A 17,189-nucleotide genomic window follows, 5' to 3' on the forward strand; every position below is an offset into this window, starting at 1 on the left:
CGTACAGTATTTCGGGCGCGAGCTGGAAATTCGCGGGGTTGAGCTCAAATGCGGCGCGTTCTTGTTTTATCCACCCGTATTCCGACAAGCCCCGCCCACTGACGCACGACTCCGGTTTTCTGGACTCCTCGACTCCACTTAATTTAAAATCAACCTCTAGAGCCGCTGATAAAGGGATACAGCAGATATTAAACCATCCTAAATGTATATAACTTTTGAGTAGTTACATATCATTGTCATATGATGAAAATCTGTAGATTGTACTAGGTAACATCAGGTAGCTTGGACAAATGATTACAGCTGATCATTTTTTTCAACACATTTTACCATCAGAATTCAAATAATTACTGTAGTAATTACTGTAAAACAATATTAGCCAGTTAACCACATTCTGGAACAGCTGAATGATGTCTTGTTTCTCTTTCCAGGAGGCTGAATTAGACAATTTCTTATTCAAATTTTCCCTCCCACCTTAAATGATGATGCAGGCAATAATATACCTGCAGCACCATTTAAGGTCGAAAGGAAAATTCAAATAAGAAGCAGGCAAAAACATGCCAACTTCAGCTACGTGTTTCTTTCCACAACGTTTTTTTTTCTATACGGTTTTAAATCCTTGGTTGTTGCAGCGCTAATCATGAAGAAAATGAAGAGTTTGTTTTTTTTTTCATAACAAAGTTGGAGCGCAGAGCGGTGCAGACATACCGACCACGTGTTATAAGCGGCTGCTGAGCAGCGCTGGATTATCATAAAGCTGCTAAACAAACAGCGCCGCTCAAACTCAACTCCGTCAGAATTTCTCTTGAGCCAAACAAGAAGTCGACAGAGTCGAAGAGTCGATTCCAGACATTTCAGAGTCAGAGTCCAGACGCGCTGGAGTGGAAGAATCGACTCTTTTGGAATCGACTCCCCATCACTAGTCCCGCCTCCTGCGCTCTGAGTGGCTAGTTCGAACTCAAACGTAAGTTCTAGAACCCCGTAATCTCAACATAAAATTCCAAATTATATATATATATATATATATATATATATATATATATATATATATATATATATATATATATATATATAATTCCAAATTAACTTACATATTAAGAACAACTTATTCGAAATGACAACTGCTCTGTATACCCCAGCTTAGTGTTTCTCAGCCCCTGTCCTGGAGGTCCACTACCCTGCACTTTTTGGTGTTCTCCACGTTCCCAACACAATATTGTCCAAGTCCAATATTGCATTAAGGCCATGTTAAAGCAGGAAAAGCACTAAAATGTGCAGGGCAGTGGGTCTGCAACACCACGGCTGAGAAACACGGCTCTAACTGGCTTCCCCCACTGAAACGGACGGCTTGAATAGAATCGGTTCACTAGTCCAAGGCTGAATCTCAAATGCCTCCCTGCTCCCTATATAGTGCTCTATGTTAGTTGTGAAATTTTGGCTTCTATATCCAAACAGTGCCCCACATGTGCGGTAGCGCATTGTTCACTCGTGTAGGAATCCAAAATGGCTCTTTGTTAAACATTTAGTTTGACTGCAAGTGTTAATGTTTTAAACCTACGCGCACTACGTAGGGAATAGGGAGCCATTTGAGACGTAGCCTTCATCGCTCTGAAACTCAAAAGCGTCCGCCGTTCTAGAACGCTAAGGCCACGCCCCCTGTGGTTGAACTGACTTGTAGTTGTTCAAACCCATATGCAGTCCTCTGATTGGACAGTCGAGAAGTCGTTCACGCCAGTGCAGCAACCAACTGCAGAAAACGGTGGAAGTTCAGCTCGGCGGCTGCAGCTGGATTCGCTGGAAGCGTCTCTACCAGGATTCGCATTGACTCGGCTCTCCTCAAAAACAACCCTGTTCCAGAAATGCATGCTTTGCTGACACCCAGTGTCGGAAAACAGTAAGACCAGTTCAGTTTTTTGCCGTGACGATGTGTCTGTCCACTGCTTTTATGCGCTCGATTCCCTTTTTCGGAGGGGTTGGTTGAACGTTTCCTATGGGAACACATTACGAGCTGCTTCTTAATTCAGAATACAGCGCGAACCACGGAGTTAATAATAAAACATCAGTACGATAACAATTATAAGAGATGACGTAATCAGTCGTTTTTTTCCATCAGCTGTTCGCTGACCAATGTCGAAAACGTTTATTTTTGACCTAAACTACTAAACACTTCCTAAAGGAAAATGTCATTCACAATTTATTAATAGCACAGGCTAATTATAGATTTACAGGCCCGATCACATGACCTAGTTTAAAAGCTGAGCTGACCGAGTCCAGACTTGTCTCTCACTCTGCTATAGTTACCAGTTCAGTTTGTGAACATCGCATTGCATTACTGTGCATTTGATCAGAAAGAAAGGTACAGTAGATTTTACTCAGATAACTAGTTTTGCAAAAAATGTACAAATTATCGATTACGGACTGCTCCTCTGTTATAACTGTTGCCTTTTGTGCACATTTATCTACATTCCTGCTCGAACACTTGTAATCTATTATTTGCACGTTAAAAAAACTGCACATCTAATGAAATGCAAAGTGAACTCCCGCACTAGATAACGTGTAAACTCTTCATTTCATCAGAATTAGGTTCTTTTCTTCTTTGGAAAATAACGCGTTGCCGTTCTTCCTAAATATTTTATTATTTTAACTACTTAGTTATTGTGTTGTTATTTGCATTTTTCAAGCAGTGTGTTTACGTCGATAACACTGCGCTACCCAATGAGCACCGCGGTGTGAAAGAAGACCGTTGGGGGGGAGGCGCAAAGTCACTGACTAAAACCAACATGGCATTATGGGAAATGTAGTTTCCCCCCGCCCTCTCGCTGCTTACGCGCCAGTCATTTTGTAACGTCATAAAACTCCAATTGGGCTTTAGCGGGGTGTTACTTCCGTAAATAGACGCAGCGAGTTGTGTATCAGATTCATCGAGAAGCCAAAGAAGCCAAAGGCAGCGGTAGCCAGGCTAGGTTACTTTTATTATTATCCTACAAGTGGCTCCATCCTGATCGCAGAGAGTTCACCTGTTTGTTCAGTCCATCGTTTGTAAGTCAGGTAAGCAGATCGTGCAGTTTGTTTCCTTCTAGCTGTCTCATGAATGAATGGACAAACGTAAGCTAAGTTAGCTCGGCAGTGGCTGAACTCGAAAACAAACCCCTTCATAAGGGGTCCAGAGCTGGCTAGCTAAGCTAGCTCACCAACAGGGGTTAGGAAGGGTTTTGCTGGCCCCTCTGGGACAAACTAAGCCAGGCCGTATACAGACATCCCGGACAGTTATCAGGAGGCTTGTAAAGGCTGGTTGTCTGCTCTGTGTTTACGTTATCTAGACGTACATGCATCTACAGTAGGTTAGGCGGATTCCTTAATCTAAGCAAAGAAACTTATCTGGCTCGGGTGGAGAAGTTAACTCCCATTTATACATTTCTGTAGTTAGGCCTGATCTATAGACCTTAACAGATCAAGAATCCCCAAAACCAAAGTCTTTGTTTGCTTGTTTGTTTGTTTCTTTCTTTCCTTCTTTCTTCCTTTCTAATTCACCAGGGAAGTCAATGAAAAAATGATGAAAATTGTTATTGTTTTTACAATAAACCATGTAGTTCAGGACTGACAGTAGGTTAGATGTTTATGCAAGCAGGACACACAGGGTTTGGTTCCTCTGACCTTGCAAGACAGCTGTAACTTCATGACCCTCTTAACCCAAGCATGAGAAGTTCTTGCTAGAGTCCTGGGAAACCAGATAAGTGTCATGTAATATGGTTTATATTTTAAGATTCACAAAATATCTACCCTCCCTGTTAAGTGAGGAACTGCAAAGTTACTGTTAAAAACCGTTACCTTTACATTTGTTCTTTACAAGATTTTTGTCTATATATTCAAAGACAGCCTATCAAATAAGTAAAGTACATTTAGACCGAATGAGTATCATCTTTCTTCTAAAAGTAAAGGTTATAACGATAAAGGTGACTTGACTTCTGTGTAATCATAGCTTAAATTTAATGACTTGGTTCTCAGTAAACAGATCTTTCTCCAGGTTGTAGCTGGCTTGTGGAGGATGCCCAAGGAACCCAGTGAATCATCCAGTGAGGCGAACAAGAAGATGGACGGTAAAGGGTCAGAGGATTCCACAGGTCAGACGGAGGCATCAGAAGAGATGCTGCGTAAAAGAATCAGAACGAACACGCCAAGCCCTCATAGAGGAACCCCACCATGTAAGGCTCTTTTGATTAAAACGCTTGCTCACATGTGATGTGTCAGTGTTTCTCCACCAGTTCCTTGTTTATGCTTTGCTCATTGGCTAATTATTAAGCCCTTTGTGAAGTGTGTCAGTTGTGTTAGACACTAAAATGTGGAATGCAGGGTTCAGTTGTAGACCTATGTATATTCTGCTCCTTCACAGCAAGCCCACCCAAGTTTGTGTCGATGGAAGAACTGATGGAGACTGCTAAAGGAGTGACTAACATGGCGCTGGCTCATGAGATTGTAGTAAATGGTGGTTTTCAAGTTAAAGCCACTGAGCCAGCTGAGGGAAGGTAAAGCTCTTGAAACGGTTAAGATTTTTTTCTGAAATGTTAAATTTAATGAACAATTAATAGTTAGTGAAGATGTTCAAATGTATCTCTAGAAGGTGTTTGATTCTCTGTTTGTGCAACATTCCTGCAGTTTAGAGAAACGGGTTAAGGAAATTATGCACAAAGTGTTCTGGGATTCTCTTGAGGCGCAGCTGAACGACGACCCACCAGTCTATGACCATGCCATCAAACTGGTTGGGGAAATTAAGGAGGTAAGTCCTTTTTAGAAGATATTTCTAAGAAGGTTAGATATAAGATAATCCACTTGCATAAGGAGGGAAAAAAATCAAAAAGGAAAATAATTGATAAAACACACAACTGGAGTTCAAAAAAGGATTAAAAGCTACAAAGAAAATGGAACACCTAACAACCGCGCAGGCCGTTGACCTGGTAGACACCAAAACCGCCCCCATCAGATAAACAGTACTTAAAGCTTTCATCTTTGAGAGAGAAGAGAAAATCAAGCTGCTTCAGATCTGAAAACATCCACAGGTGTTTCTGTCCATCCTTCCACTGTGAGAAGATGACTCAGCGCTATGGGTCTGAAAGGATGTGTAGCTGTCAAGAAGAACCTCACTGAGAAAAGGAAATGGGAAAATGAAGAGCTTTTGCAGGCCAATCAAAGAAGCTGCTAGTGTTCTGAGAACAATGGACTTAAGTGCAGACATCAACATCGAATATTTCTGTGATTACTTTGATTGTGAGAAGGAGAAAATGCAACTGACTTCTAGGACTGAACTGTGGAGGTGTGGAAAAATATCCCTGCAGATTTATTCGAAAAACTGAAAACGAGTCTCCTGAACACTACAGATAGATACACTAATTACTGAAAACTTTGATATTAAGTTTTGGGGCCTCTAACTTTGTCACGTTTTCTGAAGTTTTCCTGCTTTTTTCGTGATGCTGTGAAATGAAAAACCTGTGCTTAATGGCCTTTTTGACTGTAAATTAAGTAAATGAAGAGTGGTTTCTAACTTTTGAGCAGTATTGTTGGTTGATCTGTTAAATTATTTATGAAATGATACACTTGGTGGGATGAAGTTGCCTGGCATTCAATTACAATGATGCAGAATAGCTCCGAACGTGGTGGGCCAGTGTCCAGCTCACTTTTGTGATTTTCCTGCCTAAACACAACTACTAAAACTGGCTATTAAGTAATGAGTTGAATCAGGTGTGACTGACCAGGAAAATCGCAGAATTGTGCTGAACTTCCAGGCCATTCAGGACCAGAATTGGGCACCCCTGGTGTTGAATAACATAAGTTTAGAACACAAAGCTGTCAGTCAGAGAATAGCTTTAGCAAAAGATGTTTTTTATAATATAGAGCCTTTGCATGGACTGGTTAAGTCTCCATTAACTTAGGGGCTAATATAGTTTGGAATTTGTTAGCCCGCTACTAACATCACACAATGTATACTTAAAGGAATTTTCAATAGATGAGCATTACAAGCTGAATAAAGTAGTTTAATGCTAGGAGATATTTTCTGTTAGTTAACGGAGTACCTTACCCAAATATCTGACTCTGATAATGAAGGATGGCTAGTAGAGTTCACTCTTAATACAATACAAATGAGATCATGCCCCCATTAGCTTTCATCCATTGTGCATCTTTTTCGGGTCAGCTATTCATTTAATGATAATCGATGTGCTCCCCCCACCTCTTTAGACCCTGCTGTCGTTCCTGATGCCGGGTCAAGCGCGTTTGAGAGGGCAGATAGAGGAAGCACTGGACTTGTCCCTCATCCAGCAGCAGGCTGAGAACGGAGCGCTGGACATCGGCAAGGTGGCTCAGTTCATCATCAACACGATGGGGGCCTTCTGCGCCCCATGCAGGGACGAAGATGTCCGAAAGCTGCGGGACATCACCGACATTGTGCCCCTTTTTAAGTAAGCCATTGCTTATCAGCCTTCTTCAACAGTCAGCTCACTCTGTAACAAAGTTCCCTGGTGTGTTTAATGATATTACTAATAACGCTAATAATAATAGCTTTATTTGTACAGCACCTTCCATGCACAGAAATGCTGCTCAAAGTGTTTCACAATATATAAATAAAACGCTAAGGCAGTGTGCATAAAACACTGAACTACAAACAATTAGTTAAAATTAAAAGAACATGTCTGTTTAATAAATAAATAATAAAAAGGCAAAAGCCTTAAAGAAAGCATTAAAATATAAAGAAATTGTAATATTATTACCATTAAATCAATAAATATAAAAGGAACAATAAAAAAGGATCAAATAATAAAAGGCTAAGCTTAAACTGTTTTTAACTGACAAATATTAATAGATAGTGTTTCAGATCTCTGGTGTAAAATAACAGAAGGCTGCTTCAGTCTTTTTGTGTTTCATTCTGAGAATATTGTATAAAGCAGTACTTGATGATCTTAAAGGGCCCATATCATACAGTTATCTTGTATTTTATTTCTGCTCCTGAGGTCCACTTATAACGTTTGTGCGGGTTTTTGTACCAAAAACAGACATAATTCGTTCTTACGTGACCATTTTCCAGCCTCTCCAGGAATAATCCTTAGAATTAGGAGGCTGTTTTGTTACTGTGGCTTTAAGCCTGATATGTGTAAATGAGCTCTGCTTTGGTTGGACACACTCCTTATAACTTTGCTGTGAATGGGTGGAACTAAATTGCTGTAGGCTGAATTGGTGGATATGGGTATTAATATTTTAGTTTTTCTTGACATCACAAAAATAAAACAGGGTGTTTTTGCAGCTTAGTTTCCATATATGAACTGCTTGGACTGGGGAGTTAATTTTATGTTTTGAAACTCTTAACAATGTTTACATTAATTTCTTTTATTTTAAAAACTTTGGTTTTTCATGATATGGTCCCTTTAAAACTGAATGTATTCTATCAGTGCTAACTCATTATGAGCTTTAAAAACCGAACAGGTGTGATATGCTCTCTTTTTTTTGTGTTTGTTGCTTCTCTGGCTGTGAGATTCTGAACAAGCTGTAGTCTGTCTATAAGGGTCATCGTGTTGAGCAAATACCATTTTGTTATTTGTGCATTAAAACATTTTTTCTTCATATTGCAGGGCTATATTTGCAGTGTTGGACAAAATGAAGATCGACATGGCCAACTTCGCTGTCAGCAGTCTCCGCCCTCACCTCCTCCAGCAGTCAGTGGAGTACGAGAGGAAGAAGTTTCAGGAGTTCCTCGATAAACAGCCCAGTGAGAGACTTTTCAGTGTGCTGCGGTTTCTTTTTCTAACTATTTCTTCAACACAGTGCGGGAAAAGAACTGTTTTATCCTGTATTTATGACACATGAGTGTCTGCTGAAAAATACACAAATAGTAGTATCAGCCTGTTACCTTAAGATCTAGAAACAACAGAAGGAATAGAAGCATTGTTACGCCTTCAAGAAAACTATGGTGGTAGTTCATTTAAAAGAGTTAAACTGTTTTTACTTAAAAGAGCCACAATTTAGTTCTGAGATACTAAAATACTATAACTTACAAAACGTGTGACTGTCACTGTGGAAACTTCCTAAAATATAACTATAAAATGACTAATTTTGAGGGCAGCTAGTGCGTTAAATAGCAAATATTATATTCAGTTTGTTGTTTATGAAAAAGTTACAAAAATGTAACACCTATAAAAGGTTACTACAGTTAGTCATGTTACACTGGTATACAGTAACATGGTGAGTTTTTTTTTCCCCAGATGCTCTGGATTTCACTCAGAAATGGCTCCAGGACACTGCCGACTCCATGCTTGGGGAGAGTGAAGGGGGTGCAGCAGGTGCTTCTAGTTCTTCCCCTCAGCTGCTGCTCAGCGTTCATAACCAGGCCTATTTACGGCTGCTGAACTGGGACCGTGGCATGGACTGCTTCCCTGAGGTGAGTCTGTGGTGTCTATATCCCTGATCCTGACCCTTCCAGTACTCCTCATTGCTAACGTCTGTTTGTCATTGGCAGAACATTGTTATATAAAACATGGACGAAAAAGGCACCTTTTCTGCTTATATGACAATTGTGTGGATTTGACATTCAAGTATTATGAGATTGTGTGGTGAAGTAGTTAGTGTGGGATTTTTATTACCCAAACAAATTAAGTTCGCTGATAAAGGTGTAAAAATGTATCGATGCGTCATTAATTTTGTGTGTTATAATGGCTTACAATAGTATTAAAAATATGTGCTCATGCAACTTTATTTTAAACAGTGTAAATAGTTATTTTTGTCACAAAATATGTATTTGTGTGTATTTGGTGTTTTTTTTTAAAACCTTCCTAGGCCTGCCAATTATTACATAATCTGCTGTTAACAATTATTAAAGCTTACTACAGTTATTTTCCACAGTTTTTATCTTTCACAATTGCATATTTTACAACAAACAGAATGTGAACTGGGTAATCAGACACCTTGGCCACTTCAGGCTTGTACTTTAATAGTTACACACGGTGAACAAAAAAGACAGATGGTTAATTATTTACACAATTATTTATATAACATCTAATCTCAACTAAAATTTCATGGTCGTGACAGGCCTACTCCCTCCTTTCCTTTCATTATATCCCCCTTCTCTCTCTCCTGTAGACTGTGCTGATGGACAGGGGCAGGTTTCTGGAGATGCAGCTGGAGCTGGAGCAGCTGGCACTGGTGGCGTCTGTGTTGCTCATTGTGTATAACAGTGCGGGTGAGGCCATCTCTGGCCTGCCCGGCCTCATGGACAGACTTAAGAGCACCATCAAAATCCTGCTTGCTGAAATGCACACACCGTAAGTGTAAGGATTGTGGCCTAGTTCTCAGCTCAAAATGTCCCAGAATTAGCATATTTTTCTCGCTGTGTGGTTCACAGGTCGTTCAGAGTGGATGAAACCTTTGCAGCCATTGGAGAGAAGTTGTGCTTGGAACTAGGAGAATGCCTGTCTCAGCATGGGTTCTCACCTTTCCACACAGACAGACAGAGTGCCCTCAAAGGCCAAATAGCAGCTGTCAAGTCCCAAGACAACCCCATCCGTAAACTGATTGGTAATTAAACTTTATTTATTTGGAACATATCTACGCTAATGTTTCACAGTTTGAATTCACTGTTTTCAACACTCTAAAACCAGTCTTGTTGCAAATTCATGCATAGAATAATAGGGAGAGAGCTGTAAATGATTCTGCAATTGAGAAAGCCATATGACAGATAACTTACTATAAATAAACATTTATATATAATGTGTATAAAAGACAATTACAATAATCTTGTTGTTCAAAAAAAAACTGAAATACTGAACAAAACATCTAAAAATACCCTACCAGTTAAAAGTTTGTACAGACCTACTCATAGAAGGGTTTTTTTGTTTTGTTTTTACTGTTTCCCCCATTTTATTCCCCATAATAGTGAAGACTTCAAAACAAAAGATATGAAATTATCCAAAGACCATAAATGTGATAAACAAATCAAATTATTTGTTTTAGATTCTTTTATAGGGTTTATTCACACTTGGCAGGTTTGCTTAAATTAAAACAAACCGATCGCTCTGTGCAGTTGGTTAGAACAGGTGCCATGTGAGCCCTGATGCATACCAAATAAGTGAACTGTGACTCCATGAGCAGGTCAGTGTTTACATCTTTTGACTCCGAGGGAACTGAATTAAATGTAAACACACCCTTACAAGTTAGCTCCCCTTTGTCTTGGTGTTCTCTTCAGCAGCTTCATGAGTGACCTGAGATGCTTTTGCAACAGAACGGAAGAAGATAAACATGCTGAGACCTTATTGTTGCTGAAAACCATTTGTTTTGGGGTATTTATAAAAAAATGTATATAAATATATATCCCATGGAGATGGGAGAGTCCTTCAGTGTTGGCATGCTGATAACCAGCACAGTGTTTCACTAGGAACAGGCTTTAAACATCCATTGCAAGAGGGCATGATCAGTAATGAAGGTAAAAGGTCTACCTGTAAGGTAATACCACAGTTCCTCCACTGCCCACTTTATGGCAAGGGCCTCCCCTTCAACAACAGTGTAATGTTGTTTGGCGGGGGTCAGTTTCCTACTGATAAAGAGTACTGGGTGATCCTCACCTTCAAACTCCTGACACAGCACTGCTCCATTGCCAGTGTCTGAGCCGTATGTCTGTACAGGGAAAGAACTTTGGAAGTCAAGATTTTGAAGGACAGGCTCGCTGGTGAGAGCAGCTTTCAGTTGGCTGAAAGTGATCTCTGCTTCCTCGGCCCATTTTACCCTGTCTGGTCTGTCCTTTTTTGTAAGGTCTATATGCAGGAAGGCTATTGAGGCAAAGTTAGGCACAAAGCATCTATAATAGCCCCCTAAATCCAAAAAGGCCCATGCCTGGGTTTTATTGAACATAATGCATTCAGAATGTCTTTAACTTTTTTCTTTTGGCCGTAGTAGCCCCCGGACTATCCTGTATCTGAGATATTGGGCCTCTATGAGGCCCAGGTGGCACTTAGGGGGATTGCCTGTTAGTCCAGCCGTTCAAAGACTTTCCAGTACTTTTTTTTTTAAGTGGACCATGTGCTCAGCCCTGGACTCTGAGTGGATGATGTCATCAAGACGTGCCGCGGGCAAGTGCTGATGTGGCCATATCACTACATTCATCAGTTTTTGAAACATGGCTGGAGCCCCATGAAGTCTGAATGGGAGGACCCAGTGGCCTCCCGGGGTAGAGAAGGCAGTTTTTGGTTATGCCTCTGATGTTAAAGCCACCTGCTAATAGCTTTTAGTGAGATTGATGGTGGAAATGAAACGAGCATTCCCCATGTGATTGATTAGATCGTCTGTTCTAGGGAGGTGGTAGGAATCAAACAGGCAGATATTGTTAAGCTGGCGAACATCACTACTGAATCTCTAAGTACCATCGGGTTTAGGCACCATATCAATTGGGCTGGACCAGGGGCTAGTTGAGGGTTCTATAATGCCTAGTTGGAGCATTTTGTTTACCTCGTTTGCCTTGATAGTCTAATGACGGGCCTCGGGGACATGGTAGGGCCGCTACCGAGCGATAACGCCAAGGGCGTGTGGATGTCATGCTGCACTATGTGAGTTCGGCTGTGGTCAGTGGAAAACACGTCATTGAAGTGGTCCATCAGTTCGACTAATTCCTGGTGTTGACTGGGGGAGAGATCAGCAGCATAGTGTGTAAGTGAGTGGGCAGGGACTTCGCAGACTTCTGAAAAAACTGAATTAGGTTCAGTCCCTTTCTTAAACAGAGTAACATGATAGACTTGGTCGTCGCAGCGCTTACCCGGTTTGTGTAGACGATAGTTAACCGGCCCCAATCTTTCTTTTACTGTGTACAGCCCCTGCCAGGTCGCAAGAAACTTGCAGTTAGTGGACAGGACTAACAGCAGGACCCGGTCTCCCTGCTGGAATTCTCTGGGTTGTTCATGGCTGTTGTCAGCTCTTTGTTGAGCCCCCTCGTTCTAGGTGTTCTTTCACTATAAGGCTTATGTTGTCTATTCTGCTCTGCATGTCTTGAATATACTCTATTATCGAGCAAAATGGGGAAGGTTGGTTTTCCCAGGCCTCTTTTACTATGTCGAGGAGTCCCCTCGGTCGTCAGTCATAGAGCAATTCAAAAGGGGAAAACCCCGTCACCTGGGGGTGGATTTAGTAGAGACGTTTTTTGACAGGTGGGGCTGGGCTGGCCGAAGTTCCATACTTCTGCTACCATGGAGGGCCAGTGGAACCTATCACGAATCTTAACTAGGGTATTTTTATAAGCCAAATGGCCCCTCAAGGGGTGACAACGAGCCAAATGCATGATGAAATCTGTTCTACTTCAGGGTACCATTAAAAGCTCCATTCGCTCGCCTCATCTAGCTGTGCTATAATATAATCGACCCTCTTACACCAGAATATAGTCAGCGGGCATGGGGTGGGGTGAAATGAAGAACCCCATTGATGACTGCAGAGAGGAATACCCAGTTAATAAACCCAGTTATGATAGTGACAGATGCTGCAGACCCTATCCGGGAGAATATTTCTTCATTTAGTCGATCATCATCATGCAATTTGTCAGGAGGAAGAGAGTGATATGCTAACCGGGCTTTTCTGGTGAGGAAAGGGGCTGATATGGAGGCCCATTTGTCTTTCCTCCACAATTCCCACTCAGCTGTCATTTCAAAGGTGAAGATGTTGGAGTATGTGGTCCATGCCAAAGAAAGGAAAAAAAAGACAATAACCTCAAAAAAATCTGTTTTCTCCACCAGTGTGGGTCTTGGCAACCCGTGGGACAACACAGAGGGGAAAGAGTCACAATCCACAGTTGGTGCGCTTAATATAGGGCCATTTATTTTGCAAAAAGAAAAGAGAAAACATAGATAGTATAAAAAGTATCATTATAAAAAACACACAGTCAGGAGCTCAGGCAACAGTGGCTCATGGAAGGAAGCTGTGGGGTTTCCCACATGGTGATTTTCCCAACAACCGCAGACTAGTTGTCTGTAAAGAAAACAAAAGGAGAATGAGAACTGCGGTCTGTAACCCAGCACGACTCAACTTTTCTGTCTTAGACCTCTGGTTTTAAAGGGTAGTTTTAGTTCTTGGGGATGAGGTGCAGCTGGGCTTTCATTAGTGCATCCCAGCCATACTGGATGAGGGTGGGATCGGGTCCTGGCCGCGTGTAGACTACTGTCTACAATACTACTGCTCAAGTACTTTCCCCGGTTCTTCAGTACCTTGGACAAGGCCCGCAACTCTAGGGTTGGCTTGATATAGCCTGAATAAACATGGTCTTTATGTCCACCGTGACAAATAGCATCAATCTCACTGTTTGTATTTGTCTTAAAATCAAAAGATCATGAAGATTATTAAAATTATGAAAAATGCATATTCAACTAGGTGTGCCCAAACTGTTGATTGGTAGTGTACCTCTTAAAATGTTTAGATGCCGTATGTGTCTTGGTGTTTATAATATTTTAGTCTACACTGACTATATTGACTATAAATTATTATAGAATAAAATACAAAAACAATTATTAAAATGACAAATGATTCCAAACTTTGAAACGTGTTAATTGTGCACATTGCCTATAAGCAGGCAACAAGCTAACCCTTCCCTTCTTACACAGACTCTCGGATCCAGGCCTATCTCATTGGCTTCCTGGACTCCAGCCCTCACAAGAGTCCCCCACCCCTTCCTGGAGGTCTGGCACCCATCAGCAAAGAGCTCGAGGAGGTCGGAGTCAGACTGAGTCGCTTGGTTAACTTCAACAAGCTTGTCTACTCGCCGTTCTACCATAAGATCCTACAGGATATCCTTGAGCCGAGGGGAGGTGCAGACACTTAAGCAGTTTGCCTGAGCTGATGACTAGAATGAACCAAGCAGTCTACCGTAGGGTCATAGGAACAACTGTGTTAATGGAATTGCTGATTATCTCCCCAAAGCTCACCTGCTGTCAATGCTATCAAGGGATTTATGTCACAGATTAAACATTTCTGACCTCTTCTCACTGCATTTAATATCAGGGATCCTCAGAAATGCATCCAAACATGACGTTTGGGCCAAGTTTGGGTCAGCTGAGGTTAATGAATTGGTTTTGGAGAAGAGTCTAATGGATGAACCCATTTTTTTGTTTGTTTGTTGTTGTGTTTTTTTTTCCCCCTTCTTTTTTAAAATACCACCATACTGGGACCTTTTGAATTTCAGTTGAAGGTGCGGGGGGGGGTTAGTGTTTTTATGTTTAGATAATAAATCGGTTTCTGTCACAATATGAGAGTTACTGGCTGTCATCTGTCACTAAAGCAGCTGTTTTTTTGTTTTTCCAGTGGCTTTTCAAAAGTCCTGCCCCAGGCCTGCATCCTTTCCCAGTCATGTAAATGCTATGAACATGTTAGAAACAGCCAGACTGTGATGGAAATATCATCCACATGCCATTCAGGGTGCTTTCCTGTCCCCTCTACCTTCCATGGTGAAGTACTGTAGTTGTGATTGACACAGATTAATATCCCCTTTAACAAAATAACTTCTACTACATGGTTTGTAATCAGTTTACTGACCCTACCCCTTGTTTGAGCAGAAAATAGGCTGGTGTATTGTGAGAGAGCCGCTCGCTGGCATGCTAGTGTTATATGGGTTAAGAGGTAAAGATGTAAAGAATTTGATTGGTGCCTTACTTTGTGGAGTGCCAGCCTCGGTTAAATGCGCACTGCTCTCTTCCCAGTTTAGGTTAAGCTGGTTTTAATTGTCCTCTTGTTTCCAGAAAGAACACCTAACATAATCTTTTTAAACAGCTTCTTTTCTATATACAATGTTTTTATCTAAAACATAATGCTAAGCATGCTTTGCAGAAAGGTCTTTTTCTCATTGCTAGCAAATCTGTTTGTGTCTCTGTCACACTCTGTTACAATGCAGTATTTAGAAAGTTCTGACAGTAACTTTAATGGAAATGGATGCAAAGCACTCTAACAAACATGAACAACAGAGTCAGAACATTAGCACATTTGCTCTGTGCTGTAAATTGATGGTCTCAACAGAGTAATATATACATCATATTTTTCCTTAAAGTATTTATGAGAGGGGCCAAGACATTAAAGGCTATGGTGACAAAGCATTTTACCTGTATTTTAACATATCCAGTAGCATTATTTACTCAGCACCTTTAAGCGTCCAGAAAAGTCCAAACTATGTGTACATGGGAAACATTTACAACAGCTTCTCTTTGCAACTCCATACTGTATAGATGATGTTGCTTCTCATCATTGTGTACGGTAAAGGTTGTTTTGCTATGTGTCAGAAATTCACAGCTTTAACCTGACAGATCTCCTGAATAAACAGGACTGCAACCATCCCCGTGCATATGTGTGATATGTTCATGCATATCTACTGTCCACATAACACGTACAATGCAAGGAAAATAATCTGAACAGTAATTCTTTCTTAAAGGAAACTGCTGTAAGGCTTTAAAAATGGAAAGCACATCATGAACTTCACTTGTAGTTCACTGACTCATGATGGCTCATGTAAAAAAAGCAGAAGTGCCGAACAAGATAATGAGAGAATTTCACTTGACAACATTACTTGGAACAAGTAAAAACACCTATAAGTTAAACAGTCTTATAATCTTTCAACAACCTCAAAATGACTCCCTCCTCCTGAAAGGATAATATCACAACTCTATGAATGAATCCAGTCCATTAAAGTTGACTCCTTGGAGGTGATTAAATCTTTAGGGGAGGAGGATTTATAGATCAATCTCACAGAGAGAAAGAGGGATGAAATTCTTTAAAAAAAAACATCTTCTATTTGCGCCAAACATGGAATTATTCAATGTAAAATTCTTCGCTGAGTTTACTGGACCAGGGTCAGATTAAAAAAAATTACCCAGAAATAGACCCACTCTGTGATCGCTGACATTCAGCCCCAGCCTCTTTAATTCACATGCTCTGGTCTTGTCCATTGCTTTGTAGCTATTGGTCTGATTTTTTATTAGCAGAGGTTTTGAAGGCGCAATGCAAACCTAATCCAGTTACAGCATTGTTTAGAATTCTCCCTCTTACAGAATCTCCAATTTTGTGCCATTTCTGACCCTTTTGGCCAGACACCTTATAGTGCTACGTTGGAAGTTGCCTGCCCTCCCAACTCATTCTCTCTGGATTAGGGATACACTTCACCATGCTACCCTTGAACGTGTTCGATGAACCTTAGAAGGTTCCACTCTAAGATTTAATGAAATATGGCAACCCTTTTTTACCCATGTGAAAAAACTCTCTAACTTTACTGGCCCTGAGTAACATTTAATCACTGTACCAGATGTTGACCACAATCACTGGCATTTAACCTAAGGGCTGTCTGATCCCTGCTTAATGCACACCTTTTTTTAGTTATATAGAATATTTTTCTTCATATATATTTATATATTTTTTAATTTTATTAAACTTTTTTCCTCTTACTTTAATGCTTTGTACTGTTTGTTGTTTGTACATTGCATTTGGTTACACGTTTATTAAAACAATAAAAAGATTTCCAAAAAAAATAATCTCAAAATAAGAAATATTACATACATTGGCTAGACATAAGATAATTTCACTTGCCAAGGTATCATTTTTGCCGTGTGATTGTGATAGCTGGATTTCGTATGCTGACTTGTGGACCAGCTAGCAAACTGCACACCTGAATCATTGCCTGAAAACATGTTGAACTCCTAAGTAATCTCCAACAGATTTGCTCATGTAAATGGAAAATGTGATATATGATTTTGCTAAGCTATCACTTTAAACACTGGCGGTGCTCTTGCTGTAATTTTGGCTTACATAGAAAATAATTATTGTTCACCTAAAGCACACATTCTAATCTTCTGACAGGCTAACTTTGTACTCTGTTGAACCAGTGCAAGAACATTAATGTGTGGATACAGTCTAGTTGGCTGTAGCAGAGCACCAGGGATGCTATGGAAGAGTAGGCTTTCACATCTGTCATGCTGTGGCCTTATAATTAATTAATATATTCATTTATTTATTAGCTGTTTTGTACAGTTCACCAGCTGTCATGTCTTTGTGGACGCTTTTGGACTGCATTCACAACAGGATACTGCTACGCTAAATAGTAAGCCTATTCTAGATAGGTTAGTGTGTCCCCAAAACCACAGTATTCATCAAGGTGTAGACAAAAAGTGGGCAACATCTGAAGTCTGGACACTAATTTTGGACATTTGACA

The 17,189-nt window shown here is 40.5% G+C and overlaps 1 protein-coding gene across 3 annotated transcripts; it reads left to right on the top strand.

The window, feature by feature from the left end:
- Positions 1–1,715: 1,715 nt before the first annotated feature.
- tcp11l1 (t-complex 11, testis-specific-like 1) lies at positions 1,716–15,321 on the top strand. 3 transcript variants are annotated; one of them, XM_036568114.1, is made up of 10 exons: positions 1,716–1,891; positions 4,022–4,199; positions 4,388–4,520; positions 4,651–4,771; positions 6,226–6,446; positions 7,611–7,747; positions 8,241–8,416; positions 9,115–9,296; positions 9,377–9,549; positions 13,605–15,321. In XM_036568114.1, exons 2-10 carry the CDS (start codon positions 4,043–4,045, stop codon positions 13,820–13,822), a joined length of 1,518 nt encoding a protein of 505 aa, XP_036424007.1. In that variant the 5' UTR covers positions 1,716–1,891; positions 4,022–4,042; the 3' UTR covers positions 13,823–15,321. The 3 variants fall into 3 exon arrangements, with proteins under 3 accessions (XP_036424007.1, XP_036424008.1, XP_036424005.1); XM_036568115.1 differs by lacking the exon at positions 1,716–1,891 and adding an exon at positions 2,241–2,353; XM_036568112.1 differs by lacking the exon at positions 1,716–1,891 and adding an exon at positions 2,893–3,045.
- Positions 15,322–17,189: the final 1,868 nt, after the last annotated feature.

The sequence above is a fragment of the Colossoma macropomum genome, unplaced genomic scaffold (genome assembly GCF_904425465.1).
Source record: "Colossoma macropomum unplaced genomic scaffold, Colossoma_macropomum, whole genome shotgun sequence".
Taxonomy (NCBI): domain Eukaryota; kingdom Metazoa; phylum Chordata; class Actinopteri; order Characiformes; family Serrasalmidae; genus Colossoma; species Colossoma macropomum.

Bases quoted from the DNA above. Each gene is read 5' to 3' on its own strand.
- tcp11l1 (XM_036568114.1), top strand. From the start codon at position 4,043: ATGCCCAAGGAACCCAGTGAATCATCCAGTGAGGCGAACAAGAAGATG. The intron at 6,447-7,610 runs GTAAGCCATTGC...TTCATATTGCAG, and splicing joins GACATTGTGCCCCTTTTTAA to GGCTATATTTGCAGTGTTGG. The intron at 9,550-13,604 runs GTAATTAAACTT...CTTCTTACACAG, and splicing joins CCCCATCCGTAAACTGATTG to ACTCTCGGATCCAGGCCTAT.